General features: G+C 38.6%; 3 protein-coding genes across 6 annotated transcripts in view; 2 read left to right on the top strand and 1 right to left on the bottom strand.

Moving 5' to 3' along the window:
• The window catches only part of brf1b (BRF1 general transcription factor IIIB subunit b), a 59,146-nt gene extending 35,565 nt beyond the window's left edge, over positions 1-23,581 (bottom strand). The window contains exons 1-6 of one of the 3 annotated variants that reach the window (XM_089118560.1): positions 23,503-23,581; positions 19,994-20,194; positions 17,331-17,411; positions 13,295-13,468; positions 10,161-10,192; positions 7,484-7,556 (exon numbers count right to left, since the gene is read on the bottom strand). In XM_089118560.1, the coding sequence (XP_088974686.1) occupies positions 7,484-7,556; positions 10,161-10,192; positions 13,295-13,468; positions 17,331-17,411; positions 19,994-20,174 (541 nt within the window). In that variant the 5' untranslated portion in view covers positions 20,175-20,194; positions 23,503-23,581. Of the gene's footprint in view, positions 1-7,483; positions 7,557-10,160; positions 10,193-13,294; positions 13,469-17,330; positions 17,412-19,993; positions 20,195-20,758; positions 21,254-23,502 lie in introns of those variants that run through there. The other 2 variants (XM_039692484.2, XM_039692483.2) reach the window with 2 other exon arrangements.
• btbd6b (BTB domain containing 6b) lies at positions 1,676-6,399 on the top strand. 2 transcript variants are annotated; one of them, XM_039692486.2, is made up of 5 exons: positions 1,676-1,813; positions 3,650-3,944; positions 4,032-4,122; positions 4,224-4,342; positions 4,985-6,399. In XM_039692486.2, the coding sequence occupies exons 2-5, from the start codon at positions 3,739-3,741 to the stop codon at positions 6,015-6,017; spliced, it is 1,449 nt and encodes a 482-aa protein (XP_039548420.1). In that variant the 5' UTR covers positions 1,676-1,813; positions 3,650-3,738; the 3' UTR covers positions 6,018-6,399. The 2 variants fall into 2 exon arrangements, with proteins under 2 accessions (XP_039548420.1, XP_039548419.1); XM_039692485.2 differs by lacking the exon at positions 1,676-1,813 and having other exon boundaries at positions 3,232-3,944.
• On the top strand, positions 21,297-25,372 carry xrcc3 (X-ray repair complementing 3). The gene is made up of 7 exons (XM_039692487.2): positions 21,297-21,640; positions 21,724-21,861; positions 21,938-22,150; positions 22,885-23,039; positions 23,534-23,746; positions 23,876-23,922; positions 24,798-25,372. The coding sequence occupies exons 1-7, from the start codon at positions 21,586-21,588 to the stop codon at positions 25,027-25,029; spliced, it is 1,053 nt and encodes a 350-aa protein (XP_039548421.2). The 5' UTR covers positions 21,297-21,585; the 3' UTR covers positions 25,030-25,372.
• Positions 25,373-25,416: the final 44 nt, after the last annotated feature.

The raw sequence follows: 25,416 nt of genomic DNA, 5'->3' as shown, positions 1-25,416 counted from the left end.
TTGACTAACCGGGTTGACACTTCAGCTTGAGAAATCAGGGGTGTGGCATCAGAGTTGGCAGCCCTGATTTAACATAACACCCTGACTTATTGGCCATTTTAAGGAAGAACATGTATTTATTTATGAAGCATTATTCATTCATGAAGAAAATTGGTGTGCTTAAAGGTTGGATTTTTCCTCTTTTTTTAATCAAGGCATTAAGATCAATTTCTAAAAGATGATTTTATATTCCTCTTTTTAGTTAACTTTAGCATGGGTGTGTTCACTTATGCTAAGCACTGTATGTCATTGCTAACATTGCATGAGTTCCCACAAAGTTGAAGTATTGAGTTTAAATGGAATTGTGTTGCATTGTGGTATATGAAGCTGCCTGATGTGTACATACTTTATGAGTAGAGTCACTCCCTCAGTCAAATTGAGGGGTCAAGGGTCTGTTTTATAAACTTCCCTCGTCCACTTGACGAAGTGGAACAAACCTCAAAATGGCGGTAAAAATAGGCTGAAGAGAAGTTGTAGGAAAGTTTGCAAGTGTTGGTCTGAAAGGAAAGTAGAATGCACCCCCTGTATGTTTTTGTGTTAGCATTTAGTTGTTTTTATTTCATTCCAATATTAGCAGTGCTTTTGAACTTCATAGTGACCTCTATAGGCTTTATGCGGAGCATCACGTGACCAAACCGGAAAACAGGTCTCATCGCATCCGCTTGTCATAGAAAGTGTTAACGGCCGTAAGAACTGACTACAATATCTATGGATTTTTAAGGTAATCAGCTAACCTACCTAGTTCACTTTGTTATTGTCGTTTTATTCCATTTAAATATCTAAACGTTACTGTGAAGAAGAAAAAATATAAAACGTTTAAATATTAATCTGCATATGTGAGGGACATTGGTTATGCTAAACTTTGCTCGCTCCTTTTAAGTTATCTTGAGTAAAACCGCAAAAAATTTTATGAAGCACATACAAAAGACCTGGACCGGAAGCGATGAGACCTGTTCAAGCAGAATGCGGAAGTAAGTTGTGCATAGAGCCTATTGGTCGGGATGCATGGATTTTATTTACTAACTGCTGCCATTTCACAACAAAGTTGTTTGGTTGCGTGTGATGCAAGGAAACAGTTTCCAGGTTCAAACCTCTAATCGTTTCAATCAACAGTATATGCTTTTGGCATCGGAAAGAGCGTTTGAACCTGGAAATAGTGATGTGTTGTATTGTGAAAGCACCTTGAAGACTTAAAAGCGCTATATAAAGTACTAGCAGTAGTCAGAACTGCATTATTGGCTGGTCTTAAATGCCAACATGGCACCATCCATGAGTGGGTGACTGCTTTATGTAGAATGAGCAGCTTTTTCTAAAAGCCTCATATGACTGGATTCTGCATCTCATGTTTACATCAATTGAATCACTCAAAAAGTGTTACTAAATTCATGTAGCCTAGCTATAAAACTTTTTAATTAATAAAACACCAGTGCATCTTCAAAAAGTTAACCAGATTCTGCACCCAAAGTGATGACTCACTATAAGTGCTTTAGATTCAGAACATTTCACTCACTGTGTGCATGTTTCACAGACTCTGACTGGCAAAAAACATCATTGTTTAAATTGTGTGAGATAGATAAGCCGCTTATCGTAGGCGAAGGATCCACTTTCCAGCGCCGGAGCCCTCTGTTGGAGATCCGGGAAAGCTGTGCAAGCCCAACCCCCTCTCTCTCATAGCACACTGTAGATTTAACATGGCTCCTGGTTGCCAGCGAGCCTTCAAACATCAAACCTGAATGTATTTTCCTGGCAGCAATGCTTCGGTCGGCACAATAAGGTAAATAAAGACTAATGATCTACTATTTTTAAGTTCCTCTGCGGTTATTGCTTTATTGAATCGCGAATACTGAATCATATTACTTCGACTACAGAGTCCGTTTTGGTGGACAAGTCTATGCGGACGGCTCTGTTCTGCTGCTACTTGATCTCTTTAAACCCGGTTCGTAAAGAACGCTCGCGCTCGAATCATTCATCGTGCATGTTAATGGTGAGCACGAGCGACATTTAAACCGAAGACATCAAATATTTGCTTAGTAGGTTGAGCGCTTCGTTGCAGATGTTATCCCCTTATGATACATTTAAGGCTACATCAGCAAATTTTACGGATCCTATGAAGTTGAACCACTGCAACTGAAGCTGATTATTGTGGGAAAGCGTTGCAATGTCGAGTTATGTTTTGCGTGCGGAAAAAGTTACTTAATGAAATAAAAAAATGCCTTCAAATATTTCATATAACGCAGATTTAATCTGTTTGGCCCCTGGTAATAATGACATGGCTCAAACTAGTGTAAGATATGATGCATCTTGAATTGTGTACGCCTGTGTTGGTGGAAGTGGTGACGTGAACATATTGTCTACAGTGGAGATGGGAATCGCGAATTAAACGATTCCTGTTAACGATTCGGGTTGCCTAACCTAACTATTCGGGTTCAGTATCCTTTAGTAGCATCCTACTTTTAATGAATCAATTGAATTTATTTTTATATGACACTATCAGTCAGATTCAGCAGAACATAAATAAATGTGTATTCCAAAAGATGTGCATGCACAGGCTTTTTAGATACAGTACAAATTAAATCCGACATGAATGCATTTTTCGAATAATAAAATAAAATGCCACATATTTAGTTCAAAACGTGTTCATTTTGTCCTAACTACAAGTTGTCATGCAACTAGTCGGTGCATACAAGTCTCACAACATGCACATTATCAGTTCGTGCTCATAACATGAAAGTAGTAACTTGCGAGTCAAGCTAATTCAGTAACTCTACGACTGATTCATAAATGTTTTTGATGCACTAGAGCCGACTCACAAGAATCATTCTTTGGTCGCGTTACATGTTTTTGATCCACTGAAAACAGGCAATTCATTAGAATTGTTCGTTCGTTAATCGTCAGAACTGCACGTAAAGCAGGACTAAAAAATATTGTCAGAGTATTTTAGTAATGTGTTCCACAAAATCTGTCGGTGCGTAGTAAACAATGCGCAAGGGGTTAATTCGAGCTCGTGTGAGCGGCGAGCGAGAGAGAGGGGGGGGGGGGAGTCTCGCGGTTTGACTGTGTGTGTGTGTGTGTGGGAGGCGCCTCTGGGATACTGACGTCCGATTCACTCGTAGTTTGATTTGTCAACAGAGAGCTGGGCGTCCTTTCCCGCTACACAAAACGGGCTTCAATACAGAGCAGAGACGCCGAGAGAGGGAATACACACAGATATGTAGGCAGACAAGGATCCCGTAGCACTTTCAGTGGTCGACTCAGACCTCTGACTTATTTAACCGAACAACTTTGATTTACTTGCAACGTATTGCTTTCACTGTATTTGCGCGAGATCAAGAAATCGTGAGGATGCGATCAGAAAGAGGAAAAAGTCTTCGATTTGGAATATTTCGGCTGGACGGGCTTGTAAATGTGCCAGAGAGGGAAATATGCTATGGAAGCGTGTGAATTGAGTGACCGAGGCTTTTAGTTTCTAATTAAATCAAAGGGAACTGTTCCCCCCCGATACACCTGTCATACTCTGCAGACTGGTGGACGGACTTGCTGATGCCAACAACGCCAGATTGCCTATATGGCAGGATCATGAAGTTGTTGACGTTTTTTCTTTTGCTTCCAGAAACCTTAAAAAGGACAAGAAAGAGTGGGAAACAGCTCAGCAAGCTGCCAGTATGCTATGAAATCGTGACTTTGTCCTTGAGGAAGAAGATGGCTGCAGAACTCTTTCCTGCCAGCATAAACACCAACCTTCCCAACAGTAACAGCACAGCAGTAACAGCTGCCGGCAAAAAGACCATCGTCCAAGTCACTCAAACGGTGACCACGCCGACTACAACTGCCACTCAGCAGAACATCAACAATAATAACGTCGAGACTGCCAGCTGGCAGTCCACCCATCCGACATTGCGAGAGAGGTAAGGGCGCGTTCGGCTTGCTTTTCAAATAAACTAGGCTGTTATCGGTCCAAAAAAAGACATTCTATTGAATTTTGTTTCCCTCAGGAATGCTTTGATGTTCAATAACGAACTCATGGCAGATGTTCATTTTGTTGTTGGTCCTCCTGGCGCATCCCAAAAAGTTCCAGCACACAAGGTGAGCGCATCCTGCCGTGTTAAAATGCATCTCCTCCAGCGGCTTTTTCCTCAGCCGTATGCTTAACCCCTTCTGTGTGGCATTTGTTTTGTTTTTTTCAGTATGTGCTGGCAGTGGGGAGTTCTGTTTTTGGTGCCATGTTTTATGGAGATCTAGCGGAAGGAGAATCTGAGATTCATATTCCTGACGTGGAGCCTGCTGCTTTTTTAATTCTTTTGAAGTATGTCTTGCATTTAATTCTAATGCAAATGGGTGAATGATGTGAAGTTGTTGTTTTTTTTCTGAATTCTGAAAAAAGAAAAAATCTTTACACAATTGGTTCACTCTTTAGGAATATTTGAAAACCTTTTTTCCGCCAAAGTAATTTGGTGCAACCAACATGGAGAAGAAAAGCATAAAATAGTTCCTCATGACCGTGTCGATGTCAATAATCTCTTAAATTTTCAGACAATTTTCTTTTTCTGAAAAAAGTTAGTTCAGGTTATGAAATGTCATTTGGTGCAACTCATACCCAAATATCATATTTATGAATACATGATGTTTTTATGTACATTGAAAAATATATTTACATTTTTTTTGACAATTACAACAAATATATTTGTTGAAGGTAAATATTACTTTTTACTTTACTTTGAGTCATCACATTGGAAATTAAATTAAATGTGTTTTTCCAAAACAAAATGAAGCCAACATAAATACAGAGTACCCTTTTAAGATTCTTTTTTTTTTCTTCTTCTAAATCATCTATTATTTGTCATTGACCCATGCATATAACTGTAAACTCCATCACTAGTACAAAGCCTAATGCTTGCAAAGCTATTTGAAAGATATGATTTCTTAGCCCTTTTTTGTTCACTTTCAGGTACATGTACAGCGATGAGATTGAACTTGAAGCGGACACAGTGCTGGCCACTTTGTACGCTGCCAAAAAGTATATAGTGCCTGCACTGGCTAAGGCCTGTGTCACCTTTCTGGAGACGAGCCTAGAAGCCAAAAATGCCTGTGTGTTGTTGTCCCAGAGTCGACTGTTTGAGGAGCCTGAGCTGACCCAGCGATGTTGGGAGGTCATTGATGCTCAGGCTGAGCTGGCGCTCCGCTCTGAGGGTTTCTGTGAGATTGATCTTCAAACGCTGGAGATCATACTAAAGCGAGAGACCCTCAACACTCGGGAGGCGGTGGTCTTCCAGGCGGCTCTCGATTGGTCTGTGGCTGAATGCAAAAGGCAGGGACTGGGACCGACCGCTCGTAATAAAAGGGCAGTGCTGGGCAAGGCTCTCTACTTGGTTCGCATCCCAACCATGACCCTGGAGGAGTTCGCCAACGGAGCTGCGCAGTCAGACATTTTAACGCTGGAAGAGACTCACGATGTCTTTCTGTGGTACACAGCGGCTAATCAGCCCAAGCTGGAATTCCCACTGCAAAAAAGAAAGGGTCTGACACCACAGCGCTGTCACCGTTTCCAGTCCTCTGCTTACCGCAGTAACCAGTGGCGCTACCGCGGACGCTGCGATAGCATCCAGTTTGCGGTGGACAAGAGGATCTTCATCGCAGGTCTTGGCTTGTATGGTTCCAGTGGTGGAAAGGCAGAGTACAGCGTCAAGATCGAACTCAAGCGCCAAGGAGTGACCCTGGCCCAGAACCTAACGAAATTTGTTTCAGACGGGTCCAGCGGCACCTTCTCTGTATGGTTTGAACACCCGGTCCAAGTGGAGCAGGACACCTTCTACACAGTCAGTGCCGTGTTAGATGGAAATGAACTTAGCTACTTTGGACAGGAGGGTATGACGGAAGTGCAATTAGGAAAGGTGACCTTCCAGTTCCAGTGTTCCTCGGACAGTACCAACGGAACTGGCGTGCAGGGGGGTCAGATACCAGAACTGGTTTTCTATGCCTGAAATGTTGTCAGGGCATCCCATTGCAGTGCATTCCGCTCACTGGAATTAGGATGGATTGAATACAGGGTCTCGTGAGGCTCTTGCCTTCATTATGTAGCAGTGGTGAACTCAATGGTAATGACTCTTAATTACCACAACGGGCTCAGATGGAAGGAATGTTCTTCAGCTTTATTTATTGCAAAAAATATATATTTGATTTAATTATTGAAGCTGCAGCAAGCAGATATAGTTGTACTGCTCTGATAGTGGACAGAAGCCACTAGTGTGTCATGTTTTGTACATAACTTATTTGTTTTCAGCTTGATGCTGATTGACAAATAAAATGTCTTGTATTAGTGATCAGCTTCCTGAACTGCAGATTATAAATGTTTTTGTGACTCAAGTTCAAAGTTGTTTTGACTTCTTATACATGCACTCATGAAATACATCAATGAATAAACTAATGATTCCATTCTGCACAGCCCTAGCTTCAGAAGCGAGGGATGTTGAACTCAATTTATATTTTTAATGCCCTAAAAGTATACACTTTAAAATAAAAAGTATTTTCTATCTAATGGTGTGCAATGTGCATTATAATAACTAAAATCTGAAAAATGAAGCCACACTCCACAAATGCATTGGGCTTGTGTTAATGAGACAGTGATTAAGTGTGGATGAAATATTAATCTTGAAAGACCACATAAAGAACCTATTATCCCCAGCGGGCTGCACGACGAACTGAATAGGGAGTCTGTTTGAATTGAGCCCATAGAATCTGCTGCTACACCGTTTGCATTCTAATTAAGGCTTTAGTAAATATGGAGCAGATGCAGCTTGGTAAAACAGCAGATTTTTGACCAAAAAAAAACTCTACAAAACAGATGAATATGGAATTATGACACATGGAGAGCTGTTAATCAGACTGCATTCTGGGATTATGCCCAGTACTTTAACATTGGGGTGTTCTCTGGTGTATATTTGAATCATTTTGTCTCTGCTTCCTATAATCTGATGAGTCTGTTTTAAAAACTGCAGACATGTCGTGTTCTCGTAGTGTGCATAGAAGGTGGAAAAATGTTTGCTATGAGCATACCATAATGGATTTTTTGATGACGCAGTGCCCCCTAGTTACATCTGGCTGGACTGCAACTCACTATGAATATAATTTCCAGACAGGTAACACATTTTTAACCTGGGTCTGAATAACAGAATATTGCAGAAAATGTAGCTCAACATGCCTGGATGAAAGTACAACAGCAAATCTTCTCCCTTTTTAAGCAACTAGGAATCCATAGGCCAGATCAGATGGACAGATTGAGAGTACTTGTATTGATCCAGCCATGCTGTATTATTGATAACCAATTTAGCAAGTGAATTGTTTTGAGAGATGCTGCCTGCTTTATTAATGAGGTTCATTCAAAAGCAATGTTCCGGTCAGCTGAATTACATTAGAAACGTCACAGAGAAGTCATTAAAGGGAGACTTACCGACGGCTGGAGCGTTGATACAGAGTTCTCTGGCCAACAGGAGGAAGGTCTTTCCCAGAATGTAAACATTAACCTACAACAATAAGAAATATAACTGAAAACGGTGAAGTATTCAATGAGTTCAACTTTACATGTTACCAACCACTGATTCTTGACGGGGAATTAAATATGTTACATAATTACTTCTCATTAGTCTTCATAAATAGCAACATTTCCACTTTAAAATGTATCAGAGAAGAACATTCTTAAATCCGTTGTGATCATAAAACCAGATTACAACCCAGCACTTTGTAGATATTTTAGTGGAAATGATGAAAACGAATTTCCAGGATTCTTTGATGAAAAGAAAGTTCGAAAGACCAGCATTTATTTGAAATAGGAATCATTAGTAATATAAAAATCAATTTTAGATCAATTTCAGCATCCTTGCTGAATAAAAGTATTTATTTAAAAAAAAGCTCAAACTTGATTATTTCATCCTTGATCCTTAGCTCAAACTATTGATCGGTAGAGCAGAGGTCTTCAACCCTGCCCTGGGGAACCACTGTACTGCAAAGTATATCCCAACCTGCTTCAGCACAACTGAATTTCACACCAATATGATTTTCAAACAAAGCCATGTGAAGACAAGCCTGCAACCTTAGCCAAAAAAAAAAGCTTACACTGAAGAGGAGACAAGACCTTTTTTTGAATGGATGTCAATGGAGGAGAGGCTTCACTACACTGAATAATCCACTTTTATGATGAAATAGCTCATTTTTAAATGAATCGACAGCCCATTGGCTAACCTTCAACATGTTTGCTCATTTTGGATTGAATTGTGCGACAGGTATACTTAGAGCACGTCTATGGAGTTAATATTGAACCATAATTAAAGGAAAGGAAAGCAAAGGAAAACTCAATGTGCAAGTACAAAGGTTAATTTTTGACCTTGCGTGATCTCGAAAATCACATACATGCTGTTATATTTACAAGACTACATTACTGTAACTCACTCTATGTCGGCATAAATAAATAAATGATTAATCGCTTACGATTGGTCCAAAATGCAGTTGCGAGACTTTTGACAGATACTCGTAAGAGAGATCATATTATCCCATTTTTGAGCACAAACTGCATTTGTGAGCAAATTTACCTTTGTACTTACACATTGTTTTCTGTTTGTTTGCGAGTCGAGTTTTCCTTTGCAAAGCAGATCGAGTTTGTTTGCAAAATGCTGGATTTGCTTGTTTAATTATGGCACAAAATTAACTCCATAGACTTCTAGTTCATTTCTATGGTATCCACAAACAGTGAATGACTGTCGCACAACTATGAACAAAATTCAATGAGGTCAATAATTCAATAACCTTTAAATGCATCATGCAAACACATGAGGAGAGTCTCTGCATGAAAGACCCACGACCAGTGCAGATCAACGTGCTGCTACATTTCTCTCTGAAGTGGTAGGAAATTAAATAAAAATTGAATGTGGAGGATATAAACTGTGACAAGATGATTGGCAGGGCGGTTTAAACAGAGATGCACGCACTAAGCGACATAGCGGTCTGTTAAAGACGCAATTATGACAAAGTAGTATGTCCCAAAGCTGTATAGTCAAAAGAATGTAGTACTTTTTCATCATGAATTAGGCAATTTGGGATGCAGCACATCTGTTTCAAGTGATCCTTGAGAGCTTGATTAGATCAGGTGTTTTGGTTGGAGCTAAACTTTCTAGGACAGGAGCAGGGTTGTGAACATGTTTATATGTGCACTTTTAACAGCACTTCAGAGATCCCATTGTACTGATTAGGGGGTTATGACCTCAGCACCAGGTCCCTAGTTTGCCTGGCATCCAGGCAGGATATATTGGGGGTCTTGTTAGATTTGGGTGTGGCTGCACTTGCTAAAGATTCATGACATATTTGAGCCTCCGCCCCACCATCAAGTGTCTGTTCAATACCAGATACAGTTCAGTGGACAGCTGAAGGTGTAAAAATAACATCACACCAATGCTTAAGCACCAAAATGTCTGTCCCTAAAATAACTACTAATAAAACCTAAACTGTATATATTGTTATAAAGACAGTACTATCTATTGTTTCAAAAAGAACATGTTGTTAAATAAAGCAATAAGGCATTTAAAAAGCAGTTTTATGCTATTGTTGTAAAATCACTGGCCCAAGGCCTTGTATTGCTTGTCTTTATCAAGTGTCAACATCAATAAGATGCAATTCTTGTGCCAAGTAGTAGCTGGGTATGTGGGTACCAAAAACATTATATAGAATTCATGTGCAGTTACAGGTGTGAGTATAACAGCTTCTCTCCTGAAATTTCCAATCAGATTTCAGAAATACACAATTTTGGCATCTGCATTATATCTATTGAAATGTCAAACTTATTGAAAAAGTGTGTGTGGGGTGGGGGGGGGGGGGTGGGGGTTTTGGGAAGCTGGCCTTTAAAATGAACAGAAACCATGCAAGTATAGAGGTGGATGGAAGCTGGATATCATAATTTCTGACATGATTTCTGCTTGCCATTAGACAATATATCATACAGCATTTCTTTTATATGGTCATATGGAAGGTATACAAATGGTTGAACATCATGCAACTTAGCAAAGCCGCTTATATTGCATTATGTTATTCAGACTATTGTGGAAAATATATAAAAGAAATTTAAATGAAAAGGAGCAAACCTGTAAAAGATCACTCAGGTCCAGGAGCATGTCTGCACATCAGTTAAGGAAGGGAAGGAGAATGCAAAACAAATGGATTATATCATAAAAATGGTTAAAAGTGTGATGAAGATCTAAACATCTTTGTCCAACTACATAGCTAAAAATAAGAAGTAAATTATGCTCTTCAATTAATCCTGGTCACAGTGATTAATTAGGCATTGGACAGCTCTGTAATTGTCACGGGAGGAGTTTCGACTTTCACTGATCATCTCTTTACATCAATGGGCTTCAGACAAGATCTTCTTATCTCTGCAAGAGATTCACCCTGACCATCTGTTACTGCTCACCTGATTGGCACACACACCTGAGGCACGTGTCTTCATGGTGACTAATGCCCCCTTTAGCAGAGATTAGTATCATTACAAGACAAGCTAATCCCACTTTATCAGGAGTCTGACGGCCTTGATCACGGCCTGGCGTGAAAGAGAGTATTTATACTATTATGACTGAAATCAGTGATATTGATAACTGTCTTTATCTCTTCAATACTAAAAGACTCATGTCTCTATATGTTTTTTTTTTTTTTCACCAAGCAAACACCAATGTCTTCATAGTTCTGGCAATCTTGTAATTATTAACAAACCACTTTATTAATGCTTATGTCTAGGACAGTGGTCTCTTAATCTCTTTTTATTAATCATATTTACACTGTCTGAATCACTCCCTATACCCTATATAGAGCACATGTCATTCACCATATAGAAAATAGTAAATGCATGAACAAGTGACCTATTTGAAAGTGATTCTATTTGATTGTGATTTGACTTCGTTGTTCATAAATAATTTTTAGAGAAATATGATGCATTTTTTTAAAGGTTAAGGCTTTACCATATACTACAAGACTTGTAGTGTCCACTATATTTGTAAGATGCATGCATTTAAAGGGCTCCTAGTAATTATTATACACTTGTCCAAAATAATTATGTGTATCATAATCACAAAGATGCATGAGATAATTGTAAGGATGTTTGATGAGGCAAAGCAGAACACATTTAAAAATAGTCCAGTATTTGGAATGGCTTTGGCAGTCTGTAAAGACTTCTTTGTGTTTCTGACGTTTAGCGTGAAGTACCGAATCTTTGCATGCGACTGAAAGAGCCCCACCCAGGAACAGGTAACAATTCTCCTTTGGCAACTCTAAACGGTACACCAGGTACCCAGACAGGCCTGACGCTACACAAAAGCAGAGTGGAAACACTGGGTGTGACCCAAGAAGACAGATAGGAGGGTGCTTGTGAGACAGAGAGAAAGCAGTGGTGTAACCCTATCCAGGCATCCTGCGTTGTAACACAATCGTTTTGCACAATCATTTTGACAGGTTGGGGAAAAACAATCTTAAAATTTGTAACAGGGAAATTATATTTTCCTTAACTATCACTAGTCACTATGACTGAGTTCCATATTTTCACTACAGTAAAGGGGAGATGATTTTTTAGGTTAAAAGAGTGTCACTTCAATAGCTTTTGTACACAATCAGGACAGAAACTGAAAACCTTTTTTTTTTTTCTTTTAAATGAGGGAATAGTGGCTCAAATAGCGACTTGCTGGGCTTCTTTTCATGATTTCCTCCAGGGAACATCCTCTGAGATTCCAAAAGGTGCAGTAAACTCTCTTCCTCTTCCTCTCTTTTGCCTCTGACAGTATACTTTAGCACTATTGTTTTCACATCCTGACACATCCTTTCAGAACCTAAACAGGGTTTTCCCTAAGGAAAGTATGGACTGGTAAAAGAGACTATATTAGACCAGAATGAATTTCTACGCTGGTCCAGGTTGGTTTTATGCTGGTTTGGTTCTGTTCCAACTTCTGATGAAGCATAGAAAGGAAACACTTTATTTCGATTGTCCACGTTAGACATTCTAAAGTAAATTTGTAACTACATGTCATGTCATCTAACTCTCATTAAAGTATTAGTAGACTGTCTGCTTAAAATCTGTTAACTCTTTATTTTGATGCGCCCCAACAGACATTCTGCTGACTATAAGTAACTTTGCAACTACATCAACTTATTCTACTTACCAGAATCCTAATACAAAAGCCCAACCGTCTAGTACTAATATTCTAATGAGAGTTAAATTAGTTTAAACACAGAGAATACACTGGTCACGTGACTGTGACCTGCTAGATGTTAAAAAGCGTTCAGCGCAATAAGCTGCGGAAAACAACTCAATGTGTCTGACACACACACACACACATGTAAACACAGTCAGTTATTGTCTTAAGTGAACTTAAACAGAAATCTTTTTGAGCCAATCGGATCAGTGACAGCAGCCTAATAAAGTACACCTGCTGCTGTCGGTCAAACGACAAAAGAAAAAGAGTAAATCACTTACTGCTCGACTGAATAACTTTTGTAGCTTTAATATGAATCAATGTATATTTGATTAATGTGAAGACTGCAGTTTTTATATTCGATTATCAAGTTTCTGTATTGTTGTTGACTTGATTGCTACTGTTAAATAGACCTAATGTAAGCCTACCTGAAAAACCTAAAGCACTGTTTATTTCATTTATTTCGTTGTTTTATTGTATTTGTCCTATTGTTTGGATTGATCTGTGACATTAATTTTTATGTAATGCGAAAAACACTGCTCTTCACTTTCTGAAGTTGTAGTGATGCTTTCTTTTCCCAGAAAGAAGTAAAACATTTTATATACAGTATATATATATATATATATATATATATACACACACACATATACAGTATATACATATACATACATATATACAGTGTATGTATATATATATATATATATATATATATATGTTATATAATTTTCAGTTTTTAAGTATATTTCAATATAATTTACATTTATTTCACACACTTCAAGCAATATACATTATATTGCATATTGATTTTTTTAACAAGTTACCACACATTGCATTTTTCTTCAATATTGTTGATCCCTTGTTTGACCTACAGGATTTTTGCCTATTAAAGACCTAAAAGGTCAAAACATTTACTTTTTCTTTCTAAATTGGCTAAATCCTACCTAATTTGGGTTGAATGTGCACACTTTTCTCGATGGATTACTATTCACAAAGAGTTTCACTTGGGTTTTACACCCTAGGGATTATTGTGGGAAGGATACGTGGCGTTCCCTCTGTCCTGCAGACAAGGTAGAGGCAGGCGGCTATGACGTGTGTCATCTTTCGCCCTCGAGTCAAGTGCTTGCTCACAACCATCTTGAAGAAATTAAAGGCCGTATCCAGGCAGTGCTGGTTCAGCTGCAGCTGGCTGCCGAGGTTGTGTATCTGCCGTTTCCCTAGAGACAGGACACACTAAGCATCAGATTGAGCAAACATACACACATGCATACGCACACGCTTGCACACAGAGGCACGACTTCACACGCAGGTGTTTGGTTTTCCAGTAGCACTGATGTCATGAGAACGGTGCACAGCCAGACTGGCTTTTAGTGGAGCCTGGAAGTGAAAACGGGCAAAAAGACAGCTGTTTCACGTCTCGTTGGTGTGAGGCTACGTCCCTCTTCTCCCTTCTTTCACAGTCGTACATTTACTACTTCACAGATGATCTCAAAACAGGCCATGTTGTAATTCACTGGACACATAAATCAGTCTGCCCTTAAATCCCATGGCGGCCCTCGATGTGTTTAGCATATTAAAATCCACATTAAAAAACACAGTCCAATGGTCTATCTGGCAGAGTTCTGTTTACTTAATACACCATTTAGCAAAAGACCTTGTGCACCCAGACATTGAAAGTCTCCTACATTGTAAACAATGAGAAAGATTTAGGTTGCTTCAGATGGAGTTGATGAGTTTCACAAGTCGAGGTCATTTACTTATGTCATAAATTGCACACATAGACATGTTTATAAGCAACAAATGCTTTCATCGATCTGTCCTCTAAATGTACAATATGTGTTAATGAATTCAGCAGATGCTTAAGAGTAGACGCATCAAACTTTTTATTTTATTACAAGCGATTCACAAACCGAAGTCTATGGACCTCTAGAGGGCTGCCGGTGGGTCCAAGGAAAATTTCAGGGAAATTTTTTTTATTTCATTTTAATTATTTCTGCCCTATTCTATTTTATAAATACTGGTTGTAAATAATTTTTAATCATGATTACTGTATTCTATTGACAGTTTGCCCAATGTGCATATAGTTTGTTAGATTTGTTAGAGTTCGTTTGCCTTTTAACTGTACTTTTCTATTGGATTTTGTAATTCCACTCCATCCATCCATCCATCCATCTGATTTCAAGAAGGCGGTCCTTCCCATCATATTTGGGGATCCTTGGTATCAAAAAGTATGAAAACCCTTGCTTTAGCCTACGGTATAGAGTTAACATAATCACTGAAGCACAGATGTTAAAGTCGATGTTGGACTTTTTGTGTGGAACCCAAAAGCTGCAGTGTCAAGTGTCGTGTTGGCATGCCAAGGCCAAATATAACTCTGAAAGCTTTTAAGAGCGTAATCCCTCTATTCTGGAACCACTGTGTGCCAACCCTTCGTCACACACTCCAGACCTGTCTAATCCCAGAGTATTTTTCACGCTGCACATGCCTTTGGATTAGCAGCCAGGTCTGCAGTGACCTCCCTAAATGACAGCAGAATTGCATAACTGCTGCAACACCGCAGGGGCATGAGACACCTTTATATTTAATGAATGAAATCTTGTGTTTGTGACCACAGGGCCACTTTTGCCAGTCGGAAATGAGTTTACCAGAATCTTTTATATTAACTACAACTAACAGCCAAACATATATCCACTTTTATGCGTCAATCATTTAAAAAGTGTTTAAAATATGATCAGATGTTTCTGTGATTAATAGTTGAAGAGTCGTGAAGAATCATGAGTTTATACAGTTGGTGACCTTGATTCTCAAAGTATTTTATCGCTTCCAGCTCTGAAAATGCACCAGTACAGCAAGCTGTAATGGAACAATATGTGAATTTAATGCCACAAAGCACATCGTTCTCACAGTTCCTCTGATTAACACACAAGTAAATATTTACACAATGCCGTGCCTTATAGTTGTTAAATCAACACACACCTGGAATCCAAAGACATTCATCAGGGAGCTCTATGAAATTGATCAACAGTAATTATGCCTCTTGTGATTTTCAGAAAAGCGCAGATGCAAATGATGTCAATTTATTTACTGTTCGGGATTTAACCGGATTAGAAATTAATGTAAATGAGATAAGTAAGGGATAATGTACATCCTAGGAGCGGCATAAACGGTTGTCTTTCAAATTCCAAGGTTTTCAAGTTTGTTTTCAACTAGCAGGGAAAAGAGAGCCTAAGTCCCTCCCATAGACAGTGGTCCCTCCCCTTCCCGTCGACCACCATGGGACCTTATTTCGGAAAAATATTGGATGGTAGTCAATGGCGAGAGACAACAAATATTTTGATCTTGTTTGAATTGTGCCCTGAAATACACATATGATGTTTGTCAATTTAAAAGATACATTTTAAAGTAAAGAAAGTCACCGTTTAATGTAAAACCGTTGAGGTATAAGACTGTGAAAATACGTAATTACAAAGACTACAAACCCCACAGGCACACATTTTCTCTCAACGAATGAAGCTAACTTTACTAAGGCTAATGTCTGTCATTGTTTCTATAGTCTTACGTTATAATCGTAACATTATGCCGTCATACCTGAGTGTTTTGTACCAGACTGCACACATTCGCTTCCGCTTTCAATTTTCACATAAAACTAAATGTAACTCTTCTGTTTTATGACAAACTGCAACGTTTTTGACTTTCAGAATTATCTTTTAAATTGAAAAACATCATATGTGTAATTAAGGGCACAGTTCAGATGGAATAAAAAGATAAGTTGTCTCTCGCCATTGACTCTACCACACATATTTTTTCCGAAATAAGGTCCCATGAGCCGGAAGCAGAGGGGTGGGACTTAGGCTCTCTCTTCACGCGGAACCGTTGCAACAGCCGTCATTATGTTAAGCCCGCCCACTGACTCTACGGTGATGTGATTGTCCTGACTAAAGTTTGGTTTTTGGTCAGCTCGTCGCAAGCCAGACAACCCTGGTTGCAAATTACATTTGCTGCCACTAGGGTGCGTCTAGACTTCTAGGCTAACATCCAGCTGGTGGTCCTCTCAAAATAACCCCCGGCAGGATGATAAGGACCCCAACGCAAGGTGGATGTACATTTTCCCGCTTACTACACTGCTACTTGCCACTAAATAATTAGACATAAAATATTGATCTGAGTTGAAATATTTTATTGGCTCTGTAAACGCTAAGCTTCCGCGTTGAGAACAGTTGCAGCGGCAAGTTCAAACTAAACGGACATTTAAGAGATAAAGTATACAGTCATTTGTACCACTTACTACACAGCAATTTGCCACATAAATAATTATGGGGATAAGATATATTGATTTCAGATTAAACTGTTTTAAAATTGTACATCATAATTGTACAAAACAATAGTCACAAAATGGCAGCAGCTGTTTGTATGAAACAAGAGAGAGTGAGTCCATGATACTGGATGACATAATTAAATAACTGTACACAAAATATTGATTCGACTGAGTTTTAATATTTTATTAGCTCATCAAACGCAAAACTTCCACAACGAAAAAACGTTCTTACTGTAGCAGGCGTACAGCGCTGCAGACTTCAGTAACCTGGATGAGCCTGCGTTATCTGTTTTGCGCGGTTGTTATCTGGGAATAACTTACCTTTGGATGGCACTATTGACCAATCAGAATCAAGTATTCCACAGAGCCGTGTAATAATGAAACATAATATTGAAGCAATATATCTATATACGAGAAGTCTGTGTGATGCATCTAATGCCATATTTGATTTTAATTTTAATTACAGTCATATGTGGAATACAAATTGCATTGTATTCCACATACATGTGGAATACAATGCAAAATACCAATGGGCTATTTTTATTTCACTCCTTTCCCCATTCACTTTACTTATGTGGAAAGGAGTGCCCAGGACATTCTTCAAAAATTCACCTTTTGTGCTGTCCAGAAGAAAGAAAGTCATACGGGTTTAGAACGGTATGTGTGTGTGTAAATAATGACTGGGCATATCACGTTTTAAAAAACATGATTATTTACTGACTGCACCTACACACTGCTGCTGACTAATATAAAGGTGCACATACCGTTCTGGAGTGTCTGAGCTCGCGATTCTTTTCCCAGACTTGTGTGGAACCCACTGCCCAGGACCGGAGCTTTGGAAGTACCTAAAAACAAAAACAAAGAAACAATGTATTATGTTTAAAGTATCAGACAATGACAGTAAATAACAATAGTTTTGACTTACAGTATATAAACAGGTGTGCAAAAACAAGCCTATTATTACAGGTGACAATTTAAGCTTTGTAAATTAAGGTCTATAGCACGCCCCAGTGGCTCTTTGTGTGAATGGCAGTTTTATCTTTGTATTGTTACTAGTGACCCCTACCAGTTGCCAATGTCTACTGCACTTCACTCTACACATGTGTTCCTATTAACAACCAAAAGGAATTGATTGACACCCCTGAGACTGATAACCAAGTATACTGATAAACAAGGAAACTCAGGAGAGTGACAGGACGATACAAATTAAACACAACAGTATTTCGCTTGGCCTCTATGTAAAATATTGCGCAATTATATATTTCTCCAGTTAGTGCTTTGGTCAAATCATGGCACTGAACGTTAGCTTCTGCTTTGGGTATGTTACTGTGAATATACAAAACTATTCCATATCAAATCACAAAACTGACATGCAGAACTAATGACAGTGCGAGGTGTTGAGTCTTGTATAACATATAAAAAAAAAAGTAGAAAATTGTTAGCTTGTTATTGAGTTAAAGCAATGTAAAAACATATGTTGTCATAACTTATTGATCATTTTTTTACAGTGGAAATTAAAATGACTTAAAACTGAAATATAAATTAAAGCTAAATATAAAAACAAAATAAAATGACAAAAAGCTGAAAAGCACAACTAAATAACTTAAATTTAAACTAAAATCGAAATATTTTTAAATATAAACGCTTATTCAAAATATTAATAAATGGCATAAATAATATTAAAATAACATTGGTATTCAGCTGTAATTAACATTTTTAATGATGTTATCTAATGTTCTCTGAACTAGGTGACGGTAGTGAGAGCAACACCCTGCACATCCGATAACCGCACTACTGAAGAAGCCTGGCTGGCTCCTCTTGCTTTAGTAATAAATCCTGATGCTGTGATGGCATATGTCAACTTCTAGCTCTGCATCTCCACTTGTAGGCCCAGCGATCTGCCATCTCTAATGTTCATGAATCAGGCACGCTTGGATGCGATGTTGATTCCACTCCAAAAAGGGTGTTCTTTCGCTCTGCCGTCATATTCAACAGTCACAGCAGGTGAGATTAAAATTAAAGAGATTGTTCACCCCAATATGAAAATTCTGTCATTAATTACACATCCTCTTGTTGTTCCAAACCTGTATGATTCACTTTCTTTAGTGGAACACAAGAGAAGATATTCAAACATTTCTCGGTATGTTTTGTACATACACTATACCTTTCAAAAGTTGGTCGGTAAGTTGTTTTTTGTTTTTGTTCACCAAAGCTGCATTTATTTAACCAAAAATACAGTAAAAACGGTAATATTGTGAAATATTCTTACTGTTTTTGCATATTTTAAAAATGAATTTTCAGCATCATTACTCATTACATCAACTTCATTACTTCATTACTGATACTTTGAGAATAAAAGAAATATCTTATGTTAAATATCTCTAATGACATTATCATTTTTTTTTACATTCACTTTTGTCCCCAAAAATTTGAATAGTATAAAATGAACATAAAAGCGGTCCAAATTTGCATTGACCCCAATGTTCTTCTATCTATACACCTTATTTTTTACGTAAGAGTGGGTGCGGTCAAGCTTGTACAAAACGGCTCGCTACGGCTTGGTGCTGTAAACTGGTATTTTTCATATTTTAACGTAATCATCTGTTTCCTGCGTTTTGTTAATCTGAAGGGGTTGGATTGGAATCCACTGCAGCTTCAATGTATATGTAGAGTGATTAATAATCAAAGATAAGCATTTCTACATAAATCATTTCTTAATTCATTGAGTGATTCAAATATACTTTTAATGATTTGCTTGCTGTGAGTGTTAACCAGCTGCTTTTAGGTACATTCTGATGTGACCCTCAACATGTGTTGTCTATCTGTTTCTAGCTGACGAGTTAAAGTTACAGTAGTCCAACTATAACTTATTTCATCTGATTTATAGAACTGTACCTCTTTCATGTGTATTTCTCAAGAAACTACAGTGAGTAGTATTATTACTTCCTGAGGAGGGAATGTATCAGTATGTTTTGGTAGTTTGTCCTGATGTATCGCAGGCAATCTTCAACCTTGGAGAAGCTGTGATTCCCTAGTGCTTTTGTGTGTGTGGTGCGCTGGATGCTCTGTGCAGGTCTTGTATGAGCTATGGGACACTTCGACATGCAACAAAAGACCCGTAGATGCCTTTCCCCATCCTCTGAGGTCACCGCAGACCTAAATCTAAGAATTGTGCGACAAATATACTAATGGCGACATAGTCTCCTATCTTTCCACGTGTCGTAAATTTGCTTAGACCATATGTGTTCTTAGCCAATCAGAAACTGCAACCTGAAGCAAGGACGTAGCTTGGACCTTGGTGTAGGGTATAACTGCTGAGATCTTTGTAACTGTAGGGGGGCGGCCTATGAACTCCTGCGAGTGTAGAAGCTGACTTCTGCAGATGAAACTGCAAACTATCTTCTAATTGAAGTTGAACCACTCTTACCATCTGCAGATACAAACTGGCCAACTGCTGAAGACACCCCTCCGCTGTTTTCCACAAACTGAACCTCAGAAACGATGATATTATCCTCCAGAACCGAACCACAGGCTGTACAGACCGCACTCCCCCGGGATGGGTCTGTGTCGATGTCTGCTCCACCACAGTTCTTACACTGACGACTCATACTGGCAGGAAGATGCAGACCTGAAGAAAACAACATGTACACCATTACTGAACAAACGTTTGGCAAACACACACATCATCTCGTCAGTTTATTATCATTCGGACAGCATAATAATATATATACTTCATAAAGTTGTATCATAACATGTATTATTTCCTATACTATATATTAGTCAAATTACTTGCAGACCGGGATTAGAACTCGGGTCGCCGGGTTGCAAACGAAGCTGCTAGTCCGCTGTGCCACTCAACAGACTACGCGCCAGTGAGACACAATGCTCACTTTAGCTAATTTCACCATCATTCATAACAACCTAGTATTTATTTATATATTAGGATTCATTTCAAATTAGCAGTATCTTTAATGTATATTTCTAGTATATATAAACCCTGCCAAGCTAATGTTTTGATATGACTTGTGAACATAATGTTACGCTACAAAATGAAAAGCTAACGCTAGCTTGTTACAAGACCTGTATGATACTACCGTAAACATATTACATAAATAACGTTACACACAGCACAATGTATCGCTTTATTTTTTTATTATTTCATAATATACAGACGCGCATAAATATAACTTACAAGCAATGTTATGTTGTTAACGTTAGCCTTCAATAGCAATCCACTCACCAGTCAAAGGAAGTAAAGACTTGACTAAAGATCAAACAGTTTAAACCGGTATCCTTTACAGTCCTGTTTATAGTTAGCTTTTCACATAAACTATTTAATTGACAAACAACGCATTTCATTGAGCAACATGTCTAGAATATATGTTAAAATATTATCTAATAACACCTAACAGTTGTGACTTTAAACCAAGGCTTTTTCTACCCAACTGGATACGACATTATGGGCTGTTATAAAAACTGAAAATAGAGGGGTGGCCACTATACAACAGTTCTTTGTTTAGATATTTTGATGAGTACATTTCACTAATATGAGCAATTTATGCCATAATACATGTTTTATAGAAATATTAATCATTAATGTATATTTATTACAATCTCAGTTAATCAACAAAGTTAAACGTTTACACTCCAACCCCCCCATTTTCCATGTGCACTGGGCCAGTGGCGGACCCCGGTCTTAAAGCGCGATAATATGAAGGGTGGGAGTTGTTAAGCCGATACTTTATTGCACTCTTTCTCTTATTGACTTGCTAAAAAAAGTATTATTATTATATTTATAGTCATTCGTCTGTATTTACTATAAAACCCGACAAATTAAAATAATAAAATCATCGATTGGATTTAAGACTTTAATTTTGACAGAATTTATAACAACATGTTGACCAGGAAGTAAATGGTGCGCTGTTCAAAATGTGAGCTGAGAGGTTTAGTGAATTAAAATAATAATTAAACGTTATTTTATTAACGTTGCGCCGTTTAAATGGAGATTCACGGGATGTGATGGAGTGGGAACAATTTGAGCTAAATCCAAGGATTATTGCTGCTGTTAAAAAAGGTTGGCAAGAAATCACGCTCGAGTAACATTCAGTCTAAAGTAGAATTCGCTACTCGTTTAATTTTGTTGTTTTTATTGTTTAGCCCATTTCAGATCAGCGAAGGAGATCCTCTGTGTGTCTGGTCCAGATCTGCAGAGACTGACACGCTTGTCAAAGACTGATGTCCTGCGCCTTCACTGTGCAGTAGCAGCCGCTGTGCGCAAGACCAGCCCGGTCACAGGTGGCCTTCCACTGTATTACTGCAACAGAGATTCCGCAATTGTTGAGGCAAAACTCTTATTTTAATGTATTCTCAGCTCTGCAGCTGATCCGGGGAGAATGTCCTGTTTTGGAGCCCGGACACAGGCTGTCTTTGGCCTGTCCCGTTCTGGACGGTCTGATGCGCGGTGGTCTCCCGTTACGAGGAATAACAGAGCTGGCAGGAGAGAGTGCTGCTGGCAAAACTCAATTTTGTTTGCAGCTTTGCTTGTCTGTCCAGTATCCAGAGGAAAACGGAGGGCTGAACTCAGGTAAAGACGCGGAGCCTCAATTTCTACCCAATAAAATAAATATTGAATTGCATTTTAAAGGGATACTTTTTTTTTTTTTTTTGGAAATAGGCTCATTTTACAACTCCCCCAGATTTAAGCAGTTGAGTTTCACCGTTTTCAAATGCATTCTGCCGATTTTCTGATATTTAGAAGAATATGAGTAACCAGACAGTTTCTGGTCTCATTGACTTCTATAGCAGGGAAAACAATATACTATGGAGGTCAATGAGACCAGAAACTGTCTGGTTACTGATATTCTTCTAAATATCAGAAAATGGGCTGAATGGATTCGAAAACAGTAAAACTCGTTGTAAAATAAGCCTATTTCCAAAAAAAAAAAAAAAAAGTGGAGTATCCCTTTAAGATGAAAATAAATAAATTCCAATGTCCACCCAATACTATATTAAAATGCCCTCATATATCCAGGTTTTCCCAAGACTGGAAATTCCAATTATTCCAACATTGATAAGGGGGTTCAATAAAATAAAGAATATCTTGATTTGTCTCCATGTGAGGCCCAGCCCCCTGATTGAGAACAACAGCAAATAGACATTTCAGTATCTTGTCAAATCTGAGCACAGTTTGAGATATGTCGTCTGAAACTCTTGTGGCAACATGTGAGATTACTAGGTTAGAGGGAGAGTTAATCGTTTTGACAAATCTCTAGTGAAATATTGTTTTAAATCACATTTTATATTATGGTCATTTAACAGGAGCCGTTTATATTTGCACTGAGGACTCTTTCCCCATCAAACGACTGCGGCAACTCGTTACCCAGCAGTCCCGGCTCAGACCTGATCTGCCTCCAGCCCTGATCCACAGCCGGCGTTTAACTGACAGCATCTACATCGAGCATGCAGCTGACCTGGTAAGACCTGGTAGTTTACCCCAAAAATGAAAATTTGTCAGTAATTACTTAACCTCATGTTGTTCCAACCCCATAAGACTTTCTTTCGTTCAACAAATTAAGATATTTTTAATGAAATCTGAGATCAGTTTTGATGAAATCAGCTGGATCAGTCCTCCATAGGCTGCTAAGTTATTGCGAGCCAGCTCTCAGATTTCATCAAAAATGTCTTAAATTGTGTTCCGACGATAAACGAAAGTATTACGGGGTTGAAAAAAAAACATTAGGGTGAGTCATTAATGACATACTAAGATATTTTAGATTTAGTCCGAGAGTTTTCTGTCCCTCCATTGAAAATGTGTACGGTATACTGTCCTTCTCCAGAAAGGAAATACAGAGTGACATCATCAAAGTAGTCCATGTGACATCAGTGGGTTAGTTAGAAAGTTTTGAGAATGAACATTTCATTTTTAGGTGAACTAACCCTTTAATGCTGGTGCTGCATATGTGAGCAGGACGCTCTGCAGGTGTGCGTGTCTCAGCGTGTGCCTGTGCTGCTGAAGCGAGGTCTGGTCAGACTGGTGGTGGTGGACTCCGTGGCTGCTCTGTTTCGCAGTGAGTTTCAGGCTGATGAGGCCGTGCAGAGGTCACGTCACCTGCTGGCTTTTTCCAGTACACTCCACCGCCTGAGTCATGCATATGGCGCACCTGTAGTCTGCGTCAACCAGGTCAGACCGGCATCTGACTTCTTACATGTAACCAGAGATATTATATAATATGTGCTGTAAACGCTATAGACCTTTTCATTTGAATTTAAATAACACAGAAATAGTTCTCATGATATTTATCTATTCCAGGTTACAGATGTTATGGATGGCCCAAATCCCGGAAGGTGCGACTATGGGTGAGTGTGTTTGCCTCAGTTTTGGCAGCAGCAATAGAGCCAATGAATATTTAACAGCTCAGCTCATTTTAGGAGACTTAATGTAATTACTAGAGATGTGTGCCACGACTAATTTCATTAACGTTTAAACATACATTTTGTTTATTTATTTGATATTTATTTGAATTAGGCTATTTAATATATGAATCAAAAACTAAATGTCAAGTCACATTCATTTATATAGCGCTTTTCACAATACAGATTGTATCAAAGCAGCTTCACAGTGATAACATGAAAGTAGTACAACACAGATCAATAATATTGTTAAATATTAAATAACCCCAACTAAGCAAGCCAAAAGCAAGCCAAAATGCCGCTAAAAAAATATATGCAACGTGCTTGCCTTGCATTAAAGGGATAGTTCACCCAAAAATGACAATTCTGTCAGTATTTACTCACCTTCATGTTGTTCCAACCCCGTAAGATCTTCGTTCATCTTCGGAACACAAATTAAGATATTTTTGATGAAATCTGAGAGCCGGATCACTCCTGCACACTAGTCCATAGGCTTCTTGAGGGATTGAAACTTGCTGGCCTCAAAAAGTTATGAAAGACATCATTAAAATAGTCCAAGTGACTACAGTGGCTCAATCTTAAATTTATCAAATGACGAGAACACGTCAAAAATAACGACTTTATTTCAACTATTCATTTACTTCTCTCTGTGCCTCGACTCAGGTTACTAGTTTAACAGCGTATGATCTGTTGTACATCACACGCATCACACACATGACCAGCGTTGGCCAATAGTGAGCCTACGTGTGGAAAAAAAAAAAAACTGTCTTTTGAAGCTTTTGAAGCCCTCTAATAAGTCTTCTATATCTTTACATACACAGGCTGGTGGGCAGTAAGGTGCTTCCTGCACTGGGCATTGCTTGGGCCAACCAAGTGATGGTGAGACTCATGCTCACAAGATTGTCAGGACAAGTCAAGTCAGACAACCGAAGTTGTGCTCCGCGTAAATTAGAAGTGATCTTCGCCCCACACCTCCCTCGAGCGAGCGTCCTGTGTGGGGTTTGGGAGGAAGGAGTGAGGGGGATCCCTGATGACGTGCTTCATGACGAATGATCTGCAGATGAAGGAGACTACATTCACATCAGTTTGACCGTTAACAGCTGCTAATGGACACAAATGTTTTTAAAGCACATTTTGTTAGGAATGGCTCATTTTTACCATTTGAAATGAATACACATTATTATTAATATAATATTCTCACAGGTATTAGGTGCAAATAATTTTGTAAAATAACCCTATTTTATAATACTTTTACTTTTTTTATTATTATGCCCTTGAGACACTGAATATATGTTTTCCGTATGTATACCTGTATGTTGTTACAGTTTTCATACAAAAAGAGTTCCAATGCAGCAATAAGCAAGTTGAATAAAGGCTAAACACTGCCTCAAAACCACCCTTGAAGAGAACACGCCGTTTTTTTCCTACTATTTCAGAAAA

This window comes from Pimephales promelas, chromosome 13 (assembly GCF_988280905.1).
Source record: "Pimephales promelas chromosome 13, fPimPro1.hap1.1, whole genome shotgun sequence".
Taxonomy (NCBI): domain Eukaryota; kingdom Metazoa; phylum Chordata; class Actinopteri; order Cypriniformes; family Leuciscidae; genus Pimephales; species Pimephales promelas.
The sequence above is the reverse complement of the archived record's forward strand: the minus strand, read 5'-3'. Positions and strand labels throughout refer to the sequence as shown.

Excerpts from the sequence above, each read along its gene's own strand:
- btbd6b (XM_039692485.2), top strand. The coding sequence starts at position 3,580 with ATGCCAACAACGCCAGATTGCCTATATGGCAGGATCATGAAGTTGTTG. Across the intron at positions 3,945-4,031 it reads CATCCGACATTGCGAGAGAG|GAATGCTTTGATGTTCAATA; the intron begins GTAAGGGCGCGT and ends TGTTTCCCTCAG. Across the intron at positions 4,123-4,223 it reads AAAAAGTTCCAGCACACAAG|TATGTGCTGGCAGTGGGGAG; the intron begins GTGAGCGCATCC and ends TGTTTTTTTCAG.
- xrcc3 (XM_039692487.2), top strand. The coding sequence starts at position 21,586 with ATGGAGTGGGAACAATTTGAGCTAAATCCAAGGATTATTGCTGCTGTT. Across the intron at positions 23,040-23,533 it reads TCGAGCATGCAGCTGACCTG|GACGCTCTGCAGGTGTGCGT; the intron begins GTAAGACCTGGT and ends ATATGTGAGCAG. Across the intron at positions 23,747-23,875 it reads CTGTAGTCTGCGTCAACCAG|GTTACAGATGTTATGGATGG; the intron begins GTCAGACCGGCA and ends TATCTATTCCAG.